Raw genomic sequence first — 14,840 nt, 5'->3', positions numbered from 1 at the left:
TCTGTCCAGAAAAGCTATCATTTGGAATGGAAGGGCAGATAAAGTGCTTCCCAGATAAGGTCAAGTTCAAGGTGTTCACCATTACCAAGTCTGTATTATCTAAAATGTTAAAGGGATTTATCTAGAAAAAGAAGATAAAAAATACAAACAGTAAAATGACAACAAACTCACAACTACCAACAACTGAACCTAAAAAACAAAAATGAACAAACAAAGAAACAAACCAAAAAAAAAAGCTTGGCTGGTGTAGCTCGGTGGATTGACCACGGGCCTGTGAACCAGACAATCGCAATTCAATTCCCAGTCAGGGCACATGCCTGGGTTGCAGGCGGGTTCCCTGCAGGTCAGTTCCCAGCAGGGAAGGCACAAAAGGCAACCATACATTGATGTTTCTCTCCCTCTCTCCTTCCCTTCCCCTCTAAAGATAAATAAATAAAATCTAAAACAAAAACAAAAACCAACTAAGCAAACAACTAGAACCAGAAGAGTTTCACAGAAATAGAGATCACATGGAGGGTTATGAGGAGGGAGGGGGAGGGGAGAGAATGGGGGAAAATATACAGGGAATAAGAAGCATACATTCTAGGTACAAAATAGACAGGGAGAGGTTAAGAATAATATGGGCAATGGAGAAGCCAAAGAACTTATATGTACAACCCATGCACTTGAACTAAGGTGGAAAAATGCTGATGCAGGGTGGAGTACAGGCAAAGGGGAATAAAGAGGAGGAAAAAATGGGACAACTATAAGAACATAATCAATAAAATATATTTAAAATATAAAAAAGAACATGATGTTTTAAGCAATTTAGTACATGCTTTTATATATGAAAAATGTAATTGTCATATGGCTGGAAAGCAGCAATTCTAGGGTAATATTTTATGTATAAATATAATTAGGTCTTATTAATTTCTTTATTAAAATAGGACTTCTATGAAAAATCTGGTTAGCCTGATTCCAAATGTGGAATTTACTCAAAATTTAGTTTATTGTTAAATGTACAGTACTGTATATTTATAATTAGTTTAGAAGGCCTTATACATATATTACCCTATGCTGTGCTCTGTCTCCGGACACTTTAATTTACTCTGTTGAGTTAGCCAACATGTATGAGAAGAAAACTCTCAAATCTACCCCTTCAGCCATGACTCCTCTCCCAGGCATGTGGCATCTCCACAGATCCCATGTGGCTCCCAGGATGAACTATAGCCTCTGCACCCGAATGTCTTAATCATGTCTCACACTTAATGTGAAAACACCACTTCTGGACCCAACATTTCTTAAAACCTGTGCCATGAACACTAGATCAGCAGAATGTAATAGATATTACATAAAATTTTGAAGAAACAGTTGTGGTCAAATAAATTTTGGGAACATAATATTAAATAAACTGAGATTTGTTGTCTACAATGGTACTTTACTATAGTAATATGCATTATGACTTTCTAACACTTTTTGGACCCAGGACTTTTTTCTTTTCTTTTGTCTTGTTTTAATTCACAGCATTTCTGAGAACTAGTATTGTGATTAATGTACTTTAGTAGACGTTGGTGTAAAGAATGAAGAGGGATTTTTTATTGATAAGACAGTCCCCTAGTGACATATCAATTAGAGTATGACCTGTTCATTATGCATGGTCTTCGATAGATTCTCAAAGTGGCATTGTTTCTGCAATGGCAACATTATGAAGCACTGCTTTGTTAACACAGCAGGCCAAGAGTAGTAGTTAATGGGTTCAATCTCTGCGGTCTAATGACCACTCTAAATTGGGACGGCAGCTCAATTCTGGGTCCAGTAGCTGAATATTCTCACAGCAGGTAGAGTGATTGCTTTTGCAAACTGTATTCATTTATTCCCTTAATATATGTATGCTGTGAAATGTCTCCTGGGATTGAGAAGCACAAAGCTAAGGCTGTTGTTTCAAAGGAACTGTTTACAAATTGGGAGTTAATGCAGTCCACAGGTGGGAAAGGGATATGGCTCTGCTCTGGCTTCCTAAGTCTCTGCTGTGGCGCAAGAAGCAGCTGAAGCCACAGCTGGAGTTCCTGTTACCTTTCCTTTAAGAACTCTTTTCCACTTAAACTCACTAAGTTCATGCTTTCCATAAAATGCCAGTTACTTTGTTTTCCATGAAAGAGCAATAATAACCTTTTCCACCAAATCCACCTTGATTCCCTGCCTTCTCATTCTAATGATACTAATTCTCATTTGTGCTGTTTGATTGTTAGGCATAGATTAAAAGTGTACAACTGATCCCTACATTTTACCATGATAAAATCAACCACCAAAAGTCATTATAAATTAAGTTTGGATGAAGTTTTCTTAATTGAATTCTCTTACACTTGCCCCAAAGGAAAGGAATTTGCCATTTTAAAAAATCTCTGACATACAAACTTTTTTTTGGATCTAAAGGGATCTCTTATTAATCTCCCCTTATTTTTGGAGCTAAGGGAATCTCTTATTACTTCCATGTTTCTGGTTCAGAAAAGGTTAGAGCCATTTGTAAAAATGAAACTTATGTAGGGCATGCCCTCTTCCAGACCAATGTTTTTCCTTAAAAAAGGCAAATTAAATTAGTCTGAGGATTTTTCCCTAGGATATCCTAAGTAGAACACTCTTTACTTAATTAAGATTTAGTTTTGTCTATATTATAGTAACAAATAAGTGGAAAATGATAAACACACAACAGTAGTTGACTAGTTAAATAAATACTACTAACTGACCATGAGCGTGGTAATGTTTCAAAATCCTCAATGAACTGTGAAAATACTCATGATCTGAACGAATTAGTTTTTCAAAATAAGTAAAGCTTGAGATTAGTTTTGTTAATGTTAAATGTGCTCATCTACATATAGAAGGGAGATTGGAAGCAGAGGCCATGTGGACACATACATGAGAATACAGTAGTTGAAAGCATAAAATTTGGGCTTCCAGGAACTCCAGTATAATTCTGTTTTTCCCCTCTCTATGGCATTAGGGAAATTTGTTTGCCTTTTTAAGCCTTAAATTTTTTCATATCTAAAAGAAGGTTAAATAATAATGCCTAACTCTATATAGTAGTTAGTAGGATTAAATAATACATGCTAAGCTCTTAGCATGAAGCAATTGCTCTGTAGTGGTAGACATTATTACTACTTTTTTAATTTACCAAAATGTTACCAATGGTTATTTCTAGGTGAGGGAGGCCTTGTGATTTATTGTTTTTATATTTTCATCAAAATATATAATACATGTAATATAAAATAATAGGCATTTAATATAGTATGTATTTAATTACATAAAATATATATGAAAAAACATATCTTTACATGATATATATTCCTATCTTTTGCTTCTTGTTTCTAAACAACTTTTACTTCTGATAACATTTGTTTACTTTTATTTGACTCAAATGAGATAAAGAAGGCAAATAGTGTCATGTCTTCGGCACAGAGGAAGAATATGACTCTAAGAAGTCCCCCAGTGGAGTGCGGCTCATGGGTGTCCTACTGACACTGCACCCAAATCTTCTACTTCTAAGTTCACTTTTAATTCTCTAAGACTAAAAGAAAAAAAACATAATTCTCTACCTTTTGGAGTCGCATGGAAAACAAAATCAACTAAGAATTACAAATAATGAAGAGGTTCCTGATAGAAGGATTACTTTAACATTTTTTCTTCTTTTTTCCCTTCTAGCTTTGATCTATATCTAAGATAAAATCTTTCCTAGCTACTAGTATATGTCTAGTTTTTAAATGCTTCAGCAGGTGCAAACACCCATATCTGGACCAGAAATGTGGTAGTTTATTTAATAACAATATAATTTATTAGCATGTTTTGAGAGTGAGAATTGATTTTGGGTTCTTTATAATATTTCTGAAACTCCAGGGAAACCCTAGAACCTTCCTAAATCTTAGATTACATAAAATTCTGAGGTCAATGAAAAGCTTTTGGTACCTTCAGAACAGAAACTGAGTATCCCTTATTTTTTTATTTTTTAATATATTTTATTGATTATGCCATTACAGTTGTTCTATTTCCCCCCTTCATTCCCCTCCACCCTGCACACCCTCTCCCCCTCCATTCCCCCCTTTAGTTTATGATCATGTGTCTCAAGTTCTTTGGATTCTATATTTCTCATACTATTCTTGCCCTCCCCCTATCTATTTTCTACCTACCGTCTATGCTATTTATTTTCTGTACCTTCTCCCTTCTTCTCCTCCCACTCCCTGTTGCTAACCCTCCATGAGATCTTCATTTCTATGGTTCTGCTCCTGATCTAGCTGTCCTCTTAGTTTGCTTTTGTTTTAGGTGTGGTTCTTAATAACTGTGAGTTTGCTGTCCATTCACTGTTCATATTTATCTTCTTTTTCTTAGATAAGTCCCTTTAACATTTCATATAGTAAGGGCTTGGTGATGATGAACTCCTTGAACTTTACCTTATCTGGGAAGCACTTTATCTGCCCTTCCATTCTAAATGAAAGCTTTGCTGGATAAAGCAATCTTGGATGTAGGTCCTGGCCATTCATGACTTTGAATACTTCTTTCCAGCCCCTTCTTGCCTGTAAGGTTTCTTTTGAGAAATCAGCTGACAGTCTGATGGGGACTCCTTTTTAGGTGACTGTCCCCTTATCTCTTGCTGCTTCTAGAATTCTCTCCTTATTTTAATCTTGGCTAATGTGTGCCTTGGTGTGTTCCTCCTTGGGTCCATCTTCTTTGGGACTCTCTGAGCTTCCTGGACTTCCTGGAAGTCTGTTTCCTTTGCCAAATTGGGGAAATTAACCTCTATTAATTGTTTAAATAGGTTTTTCACTTGTTACTCTTCTTTCCCTTCTGGTGCCCCTATAATTTGGATGTTGAAATGTTTAAAGATGTCCTGGAGGTTCCTAAGCCTCTCCTCATTTTTTGAATTCTTACTTCTTCATTCTTTTCTGGTTAGTTGTTTCTTTCTTCCTTCTGGTCCACTCCATTGATTTGAGACCCAGTTTTCTTTCCATCACTATTGGATCCCTATGCATTTTCTTTCATTTCACTTAGTGTAACCTTTATTTTTTCATCTAATTTGCAACCAAAATCAACTAGTTCTGTGAGCATCCTGATCACCAGTGTTTTGAACTGTGTATGTGATAGGCTGGCTATCTCTTGGTTGCTTAAGAGTACTGGCTCTGGGTCTTTGATTTGTTCTTCTGATTTAGCCATTTTTGGTCAGGTAATGTCTGTTACATATGGGTGGTGGAACTTAGGTGTTCACCAGGGCGGGGCAACCCACATGGCTAAGTTGTGACTGTATGAGGGGGTGAGTTCAGAGAGGAAGCAATGGCACTTGTTCTGCACACTCTCAGATTTCAGTCCCCTCTGCTCACTTCCCATAAACTGGCACCTTTTCAGTTGGTGCTTTTAGGCTTTATTTCTCATTGCTGGGGCCCTGGGTTGCGCAGTCTGTCTTGCTGCCCATTTTTGCCTAGTTTATCTGCACACGAATGTGTGACTGAGATCAGCCCAGTGCCACCTGTGCTCCTGGGTCTGGCCTTTTCCTGCTTCAATCCCTCTCTGCAGGCTGCTGACTCTGCCCCTCTTACCAGTCTGGTTAAATGGTTGTCAGACTTCTGTATAGTTCAATATTCTGTCTGTTCTGGTTGTGTTTTTGTTTCTAAATATTTGTTGTTCTTAATTTTGGTTGTGCGAGGAGGCACAGTATTTCCATCTACACTTCCATATTGGCCCTCTCCCTTATTTTAAATCATTAAGAAGATTCAAAGATATTTCATGGTACTTTATCTGTGGAAATATAAAAACACTTAAATTTCCTCCCCCTTTCTGTTTCTTTCACAGCTTAAAGGGAGCTGACGCTGGCAATGGGATCAGGGTATATGTACCTGATATCGGGATGTTCATTGCTAGTCTGACCATCTGGCTCATCTGTAGAAACATCGTTCAGAAACCAGTGACAGAAGAAGCAGCACAGTATAACCTGGAGTTTGAAAATGAAGACTTGGTAAATCTGACTTCATGAATTTCCCTTTGATTTCTGAGCGCTGTGACCCTTAATAGGTGTGGAAGTGTAATAGTAATTGCTAAGAATGCATGGTGCTTTACTGTGGTGGCTTAAATTTGTGTGGTCCTGATGGGTGGGCATTCTCATCTACAGTTTGGCAATGAAGATACAAGTTTAGAGAACATGAGTGCCACCTTTCCTGAGGCATTCATCCCCTATGGCCAGGACTTGACCCTTTTTACTCTTCCAAACTATCATCTAGTATTAGCTCAAATGGTTAACATTTTAAGTTCATAGTATTATGGTCCATTTTAAGTTCATAGTATTATTGTCTATTTGTCTAGATAGTATTATGGTCCCTTAGTTTTTGCAAAATAGTTAGAGAAGTGGTAATACCTGGTATTCTTAGGACAAAAAAAAAATTTACCTGTAAGAGAAACTTTCAAGCCTGTGTACCTTGCTCTTCAGAGAGGAGTTGTGTTAACTCAGCATGCTTTGATCAAGTTACTTTAATGTGCTCCACAGAAAAACTATATGCATTTAGAAAAGTATAAGAATTTTAAAAATTAAGAAAAAAGACAAAATAAAATGTATGTTAATTTTTAACTATTTTTTTTTATGGAAAAGGATTTCAGGAGAAGCCTTTGAATTGTGGAACATGTTAAATTTCACTACTTGGTGAATGGGAGTTTATCAGATAACTTGTCACACTGTCCCCAGTCTGCTTCAGAACACTGCTATGTTCTAATAACTGTAATTTGTTAAGTGAGTTTAGGTGGCATCAATTTAAAAAGTAATTGATTTAGTAATTGAAAATAAAATTTATAATGGAAAATGTACTTAAAAGACTTTATTTGGACATTTGACACAAGCACAACTACCAAATATTTTTATTCATAAGTGGTGCCAAGAAATTGAACTTGTAAAACTGAAGTTTTAGCACTTATACTAAGAATAGTAACTGCAAAGACATCAAAGGAAGAAAATTCTTACTTATGGCAAATGACTTCCATGCTTTTTTACAACTAAGCATCAAACTGCCTTCCATAGTTACGAAAACAAAACAATAAAGAGGATGTAATTCAGTCAACCTACGCAAGCTAGAAATGACATTATTACCTAAAATCCTTATGGGTAACAGATATACAATCACAATGCATATCCATATTCTACTATTTTTAAGGTAAACGTTAAAAAGGCACTTGGTGTAAAAAATAATTGTTTCAAGGTAGCAACTGGCCACGCCTTGCATCCAGTTTACAACCTATACATTTGTCAGTGTTCTAAAAACAGATAAAACTATGAACTGCTTTTTCTTCTTGTTGACTTTACAATTTTAAGACAGAAAATTTTATATTTTAGTATCTATATTTACATTTTAATTTTTCTTTTATTATATTTACAACTTTGAAATCATCTGTTTTAAATAACCATTTCCCAAAATTATCCAAGTTCAGTGAAAGTAAACCTATTAACTCAAGCTCTCCAGTCTTAGGATTTTTTATTAATGTTTCTTATAAAGGCAAGCTTGTTTTTCAGTGATCCTCATATCATAGGTAAGGAGTATAAGGATACTTGTTGGAAATTGAGTAGACTCTGACACCTTAGAAGCTACCTAATGGTGACTGTGTGATGCTGAAAAATTGTTTATTCTTTCTCCTTCTGGAAAATGGAAATTATAATAATACCTACGTCACAGAGTTGTGAGTGCTGAATGACACCTCAAATGAAAAACAGCAAGCACTACAGTGTGTGCTTCTTTGGGATGCTTAATAAAATGTTGCTTGCTCCTCAATGTGTTCATCTTCAATTGGAGAGGCAGTAGAGCAATTTTTAAATTTCACATTCAGGGTCCTCTTAGGATAAGAGAAAGTTAAGTTGGTTAGTATGTTTGAGGGCAATGTACTCAGGAGGGAAAAAGCTATCTGTACCATTTGTAACAAACAACCATGAATAAATTGCAAAGCCTCTTATAAAAAGAAATTTCGTCTCCAAGGACAAATGCTCTTTTGCCATAGGGCTAGGAAAACCTACACTGACCAAAAGAAGGATGAAAGTTGGGTGGAGGAGGGGTGTGCAGGGTGGAGGGGAATGAAGGGAGGGAAATAGAACAACTGTGACGGCATAATCAATAAAATATATTAATAAAAATATTATGCTAAGTGAAAAAAAGCCAGGTATACAGGTATATTTTGTATGATTCCATTTCTATGAAACTAAAATGGCAGTCCTAAATCAGTGATAGGAAACAGGCCAGTGAGGACCAGGCTGTGGAGTGTGGGCTGACTGGGCAGTGGCTCAGGGCAACATTTTGGGATGATAGGAATGTCCTCTGTCTTGCTTATGGTGGTTGTTCCATGGATATACACATTTGTCAACATTTATTGAACTGTACACTTAAGATGTATGATTTTTACTGTGTAAAATTTAGACATTAATAAAGTTGATTTTTAAAAAGTTAAAAAAAAGAAAGTTAGGCTATAGTTAAGTTTATACAGCTGATGAAGAAGAGACACAAAGCTATTACATAGGCTAATTCTAAAATCATGTTTCTTTCCTGATTCACTCAATTCTCAAAGATAAACTTATGGTACCTCTCTCCCACTAGAAATTTGTTTAAGTATCTATACACCATATATTATTAATCACACCATTTAACTAAATAAGAGGCTACTCTAAACATTACTTATTTTGGGCTTTGAAAAATATTAAATATCATTATTACAAGGTTGATTTCCTCTCAGTTAAATTTATTTTGGCCTAATTTAGATAATAATTTGTATTTTTTAGCATATTTCAGCCTACCAGGTGGCCAAAGAGGACAGGCTGGTGTGTGAATCTGTGATAAATCCACAAAGAAAATTTGTCTTACATGTGAAAAATCTGGTTTGAGTCTGAAAAGAATAGAAGTACACAGCCAAAATAAGGCAATTTATTCTGAAGGCCTTAACATATTTCCTGCTGCTTAAAAATCTTGGCATTTGTACTCTAGATTGTTTGGTTTTTGAAGGATCCTTTGAAAGAATGGTGTTTACTGCCATTGTTTCTTCTTTCATTTATCTCAGTGGAGAAATGGCAACATTAATCCACTGGTGCCTTGGAGAATTCTTTTTCAAATCCTGCATCGTTTTGAAGTAGTGATTAATACCTGGAGAGGAATTTTAAATCCCCCCTAATCTTCATGGACTTGATGATGAGCCCAAATTTGCTGTTTTTTAAGGGCATCACTAATCCAGGGATCCCCCCTGAAGATACTAGCAGCAGATGGAAACTAGCAGCAGGTGGGAGACTGACTTGCTCCTGCATTTTACAGAAAGCAGACCTTAGTAAGGGAAACAAATCCTCAAGTGCCATAGAAGATTTTCATCTGATATATGTGTGGTCTTTTTGGTTTGTTCATTTTAGTTCACAAGCAGACCTACAAATCATAACTGGGAGTAAGATTCATATTCCTACATCTTTAAAAATGAGTTGGGTTTATGAAAATTAAATTGTGTAGAAGAAGGTTGCCTGTGCAATAACACAGTACAGAATTTCAGCAAACGGATATTGGTCATATATTTCTATACGTTTAACTTTATCTAGCTATTTAATGAGATTTTGGGACTTATTTTTAAAGAAAATGGTATTTTAATATATATTAATCTAAATTTATAATAAATTAAATGTTTATTCAATAGGAATTTGAGTTGTGACTTGGTCTGCTTAAAAAAGCGTCTTCTAAATAGTCTGACAAATCAAATATGAAGGATGAAAAGGATATTTCATTATAAGTCATTAACCATCTGCTAAAATTTCAGGAATGCAACATTTAGGTCCTACTAATACTACCTGGAACTTCATTCTGAACCTCAAAATCTGCACTGGGCTTTCTAATATCTCACGTCTTTTAGGCAAATGTGCACCTGCATTCTGTCACATATGATGACCAAGTGGGCTGTGTGCCTTAAGTTCCAGCTTTGAGATTCATGTCACTATTTTTTAAAGAAACTAAGAGTGGGAGAAATCAACCTTTTTATTGTCATCTTTTAATTAGTCATTCAGCATCTGCTCTGTTCTCACTTGAGATTTAGTACAAAGTCACCCACTTTAAATTTTCTAGATCTTAATTTTTCAAGCACACAGACATCATCATCTGAAACATGGAACCATTCACAATGATAAGAAACTGGACGGCTGCCCAGTTGCCCTGCAAACCTTGCACTTCATTACTTTTGCTGCCTCTGCAGATCACTCTCAGACACTTGACAAAAACTTAACTGTCATAGGTCTTTCAAAATGCAAAAAACTTGGTTTGCCTTCTTTGAGTTAAACCCATTCACAATTTTGGTGTACTTTTAATTCTAGTGATTTTAGAAGCCATTAACTTAAATAAAGGAAAGTTTTTACTTGGAGGAAATCATTGGCCTGCTATCTTCAAGAAATCTTCAATATTATAGTGTGAGTGTCAGCATAAATATTTATCACAGAGACTAGTTAGGTTTGGGTCCATGACTAACTTTACCCCCCACGATATCTTCCAGCTACATTTCACTGAACACAAGGTGACAACATGGATTCCCACTCATTTTTTCATCTGGGGATAAAGAAAAAATGGCACACCTGGGGAGCATGCTCATAGGATAGTCAGTCAAAGGCATCATTGTTACATAGAAGGGCAGGGATGTTATTACTAATATTAGTAGTAATAGTAGCATAGATATTTTTAAATTACATTTTACATTCAACACTATTTCATATTATTTTCAAGGGTGGAGCACAGTGGTTAGACAATCACATACTCCACACAGTGATCCGCCTGATATTTCAAATACCCACCTGACACCAAACGTAGTAATTACAATATTATTGACTATATTCCCTATGCTGTGCTTTACATCCTCATGAATATTTTGTGACTATCAGTTAGTACCTTTTAATCCCTTCACCTTTTTCACCTAACCACTAACCTCCCTCCCCTCTGGTAACCATCACTCTGCTCTCTGTATCTATGTCTATTTAAATTTTGATTTTTTATTTATTTCATTCTTTAGAGTAAAATCAGATGGTACTTTTCTTTCTCTGTCTGACTTACTTCACTTACCATAATATCCTTTAGTTCTATCCATGCTGCCAAAAATAGTATAACTTCATTTTTTATGGCCAAGTCATGTTCCATTGCATACATGTATTACCACTTTTTTATGCACCCATCTATCTGTGGGTACTTGGGTTGCTTCCATATCTTGGCTATTGTAAATAACACTGCAATGTACGCGTGGGTGCACACGTGTTTCAAATTAGTGTTTTGGTGTTTGGATATATACTCAGAAATGGAATCAATGAGTCAAAATTCAGTTTCATTTTTAATTTTTTGAGGAAGCTCCATACTGTTTTCCACAGTGACTGCGCCAGTCTTCATTCCCACCAACAGTGCACAAGAGTTCCCTTCCTCCACATTCTCACCAATACTTATTGTTTGTTGATTTATTAATGATAGCCATTCTGACAGGTGTGAGCTGATATCTTTTTGTTTTGAATTTGTATTTCTCTTGTGATTAGTGATGTTGACCATCTTCTCTTAAGCCTATGTGCTATTTGTATGTCTTTTTTGGCAAACTATCTATTGAGGTCCTCTGCCCACTTTTTAACTGGATTTTTTTGGCATTGACATGTCTGAATTCTTTATAAATGTTTTATATAAACCCTTTTTTAGGTGCATTACTGGTAAATATCTACTCCCATTCTGTAAATTATCTTTTCATTCTGTTGATGGTTTCATTTACTATGCAAAAGCCTTTTAATTTGATATAGTTACATTTTTTATTCTATCTTGTGTTTCCCCTGCCCAAGGAAATATATCAGAAAAAAATATTGCCAGGAGAAATATCATATTTTACTGCCTGTTTTCTTTCATGAGTTCTATAGTTTTGAGTCTTACAGCTAAGTCTTTAATTCATTTTGAGTATTTTTCTTGTGTGTGATATAAGAAGGTAATCTAATTTCACTTTTCTGCATACATGTGTCTAATTTTCTCAATACCATTTATTGAATAAATTGTCATTAGCCCATTGTATGAGCTTGCTTCCTCTGTCCAATTTTTTTATTTATTTTTTATTGATTATGCCATTACAGTTGTTCTATTCCCCCCTTCATTCCCCTCCACCCTGCCCCCCCATTCCCACCATTACCCCCCCTTTAGTTTATGACCACGTGTCTCAAGTTCTTTAGATTCTATATTTCCCATACTATTCTTGCCCCCCCATCTATTTTCTATCTACTGTCTATGCTACTTATTTTCTGTACCTTCTCCCCCCTTCTCCTCCTCCCACTCCTCTGTTGCTAACCATCCTCGAGATCTTCATTTCTATGTTTCCACTCCTGATCTAGCTGTCCTTTTAGTTTGCTTTTATTTTAGGTGTGGTTGTTAATAACTGTGAGTTTGCTGTCCTTTCACTGTTCATGTTTTTTTTAACTTCTTTTTCTTAGATAAGTCCCTTTAACATTTCATATAATAAGGGCTTGGTGATGATGAACTCCTTGAATTTGATCTTATCTGAGAAGCACTTTATCTGTCCTTCATTCTAAATGAAAGTTTTGCTGGATAGAGCAATCTTGGTTGTAGGTCTTTGGATTTCATGACTTGGAATACCTCTTTCTAGCCCCTTCTTGCCTGTAAGGTCTCTTTTGAGAAATCAGCTGACAGTCTGATGGGGACTCCTTTGTAGGTAACTGTCCCCTTATCTCTTGCTGCTTCTAGGATTCTCTCCTTCATTTTAATCTTGGCTAATGTAATGATGATGTGCCTTGGTGTGTTTCTTCTTGGGTCCAACTTCTTTGGGACTCTCTGAGCTTCCTGTATTTCCTGGAAGTCTATTGCTTTTGCCAGATTGGGGAAATTCTCCTTTACTATTTGTTCAAATAAGTTTTCCACTGGTGGCTGTTCCTTTCCCCCTTCTGGTACCCCTATAATTCGAATGTTGGAGCATTTAAAGATGTCCTGGAGGTTCCTAAGACTCCTCATTTTTTTTGAATTCTTGCTTCCTGACTCTTTTCTGTTTGGCCATTTGCTTTCTTCTGGTCCACTCCATTGATTTGAGTCCCAGTTTCCTTTTCATCGCTATTGGTTTCCTGTGCAATTCCATTCATTTCAATTAGTTTAGCCTTCATACATTTCTCTAATTTGTGGCTATAATCAACCAGTTCTGTGAGGATCTGGATCACCAGAGTTTTAAACTGTGCGTCTGAGAGTTTTGCTACTTCTTCATCACTTAGATTCATAGGCTCTGGGGCTTTGAGATCTTCTTGAGCCATTTTTGGTCTGTGGAGCCTTGGACTCCCAGGTCGCTGGGTTGTGATGCTGTATGTGGAGGCGGGGTCAGAGTGGGAAATGGCGGCGCCCTCTGCTGCTGCTCGCTACTGGGGCCTGCTGGCTCCAGTCCAATCGCCCACTCCCTCGCTTGTCTATCCATGCAGGAATGCATGATCACAGTCAACCCGTAGCCCTGTTCCCTTGCTGTTTCCCCGCGGTCGCTTGCTGAGTTGCCCACCAGGTCCAACCCTGCACCTGGATTTAGCACGCCTGAGTCTGTCTGACCGAGTTTCCTGTGCAACCTTGCTCCGCCAGCTGCTGGTTTCGCCCCTCTTACTGGTCAGGCTGAAGAATTTGTTGTTATCAGACTTTCCGAAATGTTCTGTGTTCCGACTATGTTTTCTGTTGCTAATATTTAGTTGTCTCTAAACTTGGCTGTGTGAGAAAGCACGGCGTCACCACCTATGCCTCCATCTTCAGGGATGTCCCCTCTGTCAAATTTAATTGACTGTAAAAGTGTGGTTATATTACAGGGCTCAAAATTCTGTTCCATTGGTCTATGTGCCTGCTTTATGCCATTACCATGCTATTTTGATTGCTATATTCTTTTAGCATAGTTTTATATCAAGTAGCATGATACTTCCAACATTTTTCTTTTTTTTTTCTCAAGATTGCTGATTCTATTCAGGGTCTTTTGTGGTTCCATATAAATTTTTGGATTATTTTTTCTAGTTCTGTGAAAAACACCATTGGTATTTTGATAGGAATTGGATTGACTATATAGGTTGTTTTGGGTAATTTTAACAATGTTCATTCTTTCTGTCCATGAGTATGATATATGCTTCCATTTAGAGACATTATTTTTGACAGTATGTTAATTGAGTAAACTTTGCCTAAATTATACTTGAATATGTGACTGACAGTAAACACAACTTAAAGAATTAGCAATTAGGAAGTAAGCTCAAATATTTTAAGCCATTAAAATAAAACTATTCAAAATTAAATATATCTCTATTTCTTTCATGCATTTATTAATTTATTTAATGACATTTAACACTGTGTGCCTATTATCTGCAGTTTTTTTTAAAGGAATAAAATCTTTGAAGTAGCCTTTTACCTTTAACAATATTTCTAGATTGGCATTTTTAAACATTCTCAGAATGTTTGGTCTGTCTTGGAACGTTTGGCAAGATATTTTGTACTTTTTAAAATTTTTTTATTTAGTTATTTTTCAAGTACAGTTTTCTGTCTATTTCTCCTATCCCAGCCCACTCTGCCCCATGCTCCCCACCTTCCTCCCATTTCTACCCCCCTTTGTTCTTGTCCCTGTGCCCTTCATACTTGTTCCTCCAAATCCTTTGAATTGCAAATAGCAACAAAACACCCACATGGGAAATGTGTTTGTGAAATCTCAGAGCTCTGCGTCCTTTCTGTGGAGGCAAAAGGGTCAGGTACATTCTGAGGTGAAAGGAACAATTGTGCCCCTGCTCCTGCGCCAATTCCAGAGGGTCTGTGTGCGTTTCATTGTTCTTTAAACTATAAATACCCTTGAGATTGAAGTGTCACCAACTTAAT

At 36.4% G+C, this 14,840-nt stretch overlaps 1 protein-coding gene across 4 annotated transcripts in view; it reads left to right on the top strand.

Annotated features, from left to right (window-relative positions):
- Positions 1-14,840, top strand: part of PIEZO2 (piezo type mechanosensitive ion channel component 2) — a 534,747-nt gene that overhangs the window by 300,472 nt on the left and 219,435 nt on the right. For all 4 annotated transcript variants that reach the window (XM_053668846.1, XM_053668845.1, XM_053668844.1 and 1 more), the window contains exon 5: positions 5,812-5,974. In XM_053668846.1, coding sequence (XP_053524821.1) covers positions 5,812-5,974 — 163 coding nt within the window. The remainder of the gene's footprint in view (positions 1-5,811; positions 5,975-14,840) is intronic.

Source organism: Artibeus jamaicensis, unplaced genomic scaffold (genome assembly GCF_021234435.1).
Source record: "Artibeus jamaicensis isolate MK-2021 breed Jamaican fruit bat unplaced genomic scaffold, CSHL_Jam_final contig_511, whole genome shotgun sequence".
Classification (NCBI taxonomy): Eukaryota; Metazoa; Chordata; class Mammalia; order Chiroptera; family Phyllostomidae; genus Artibeus; species Artibeus jamaicensis.
The sequence above is the reverse complement of the archived record's forward strand: the minus strand, read 5'-3'. Positions and strand labels throughout refer to the sequence as shown.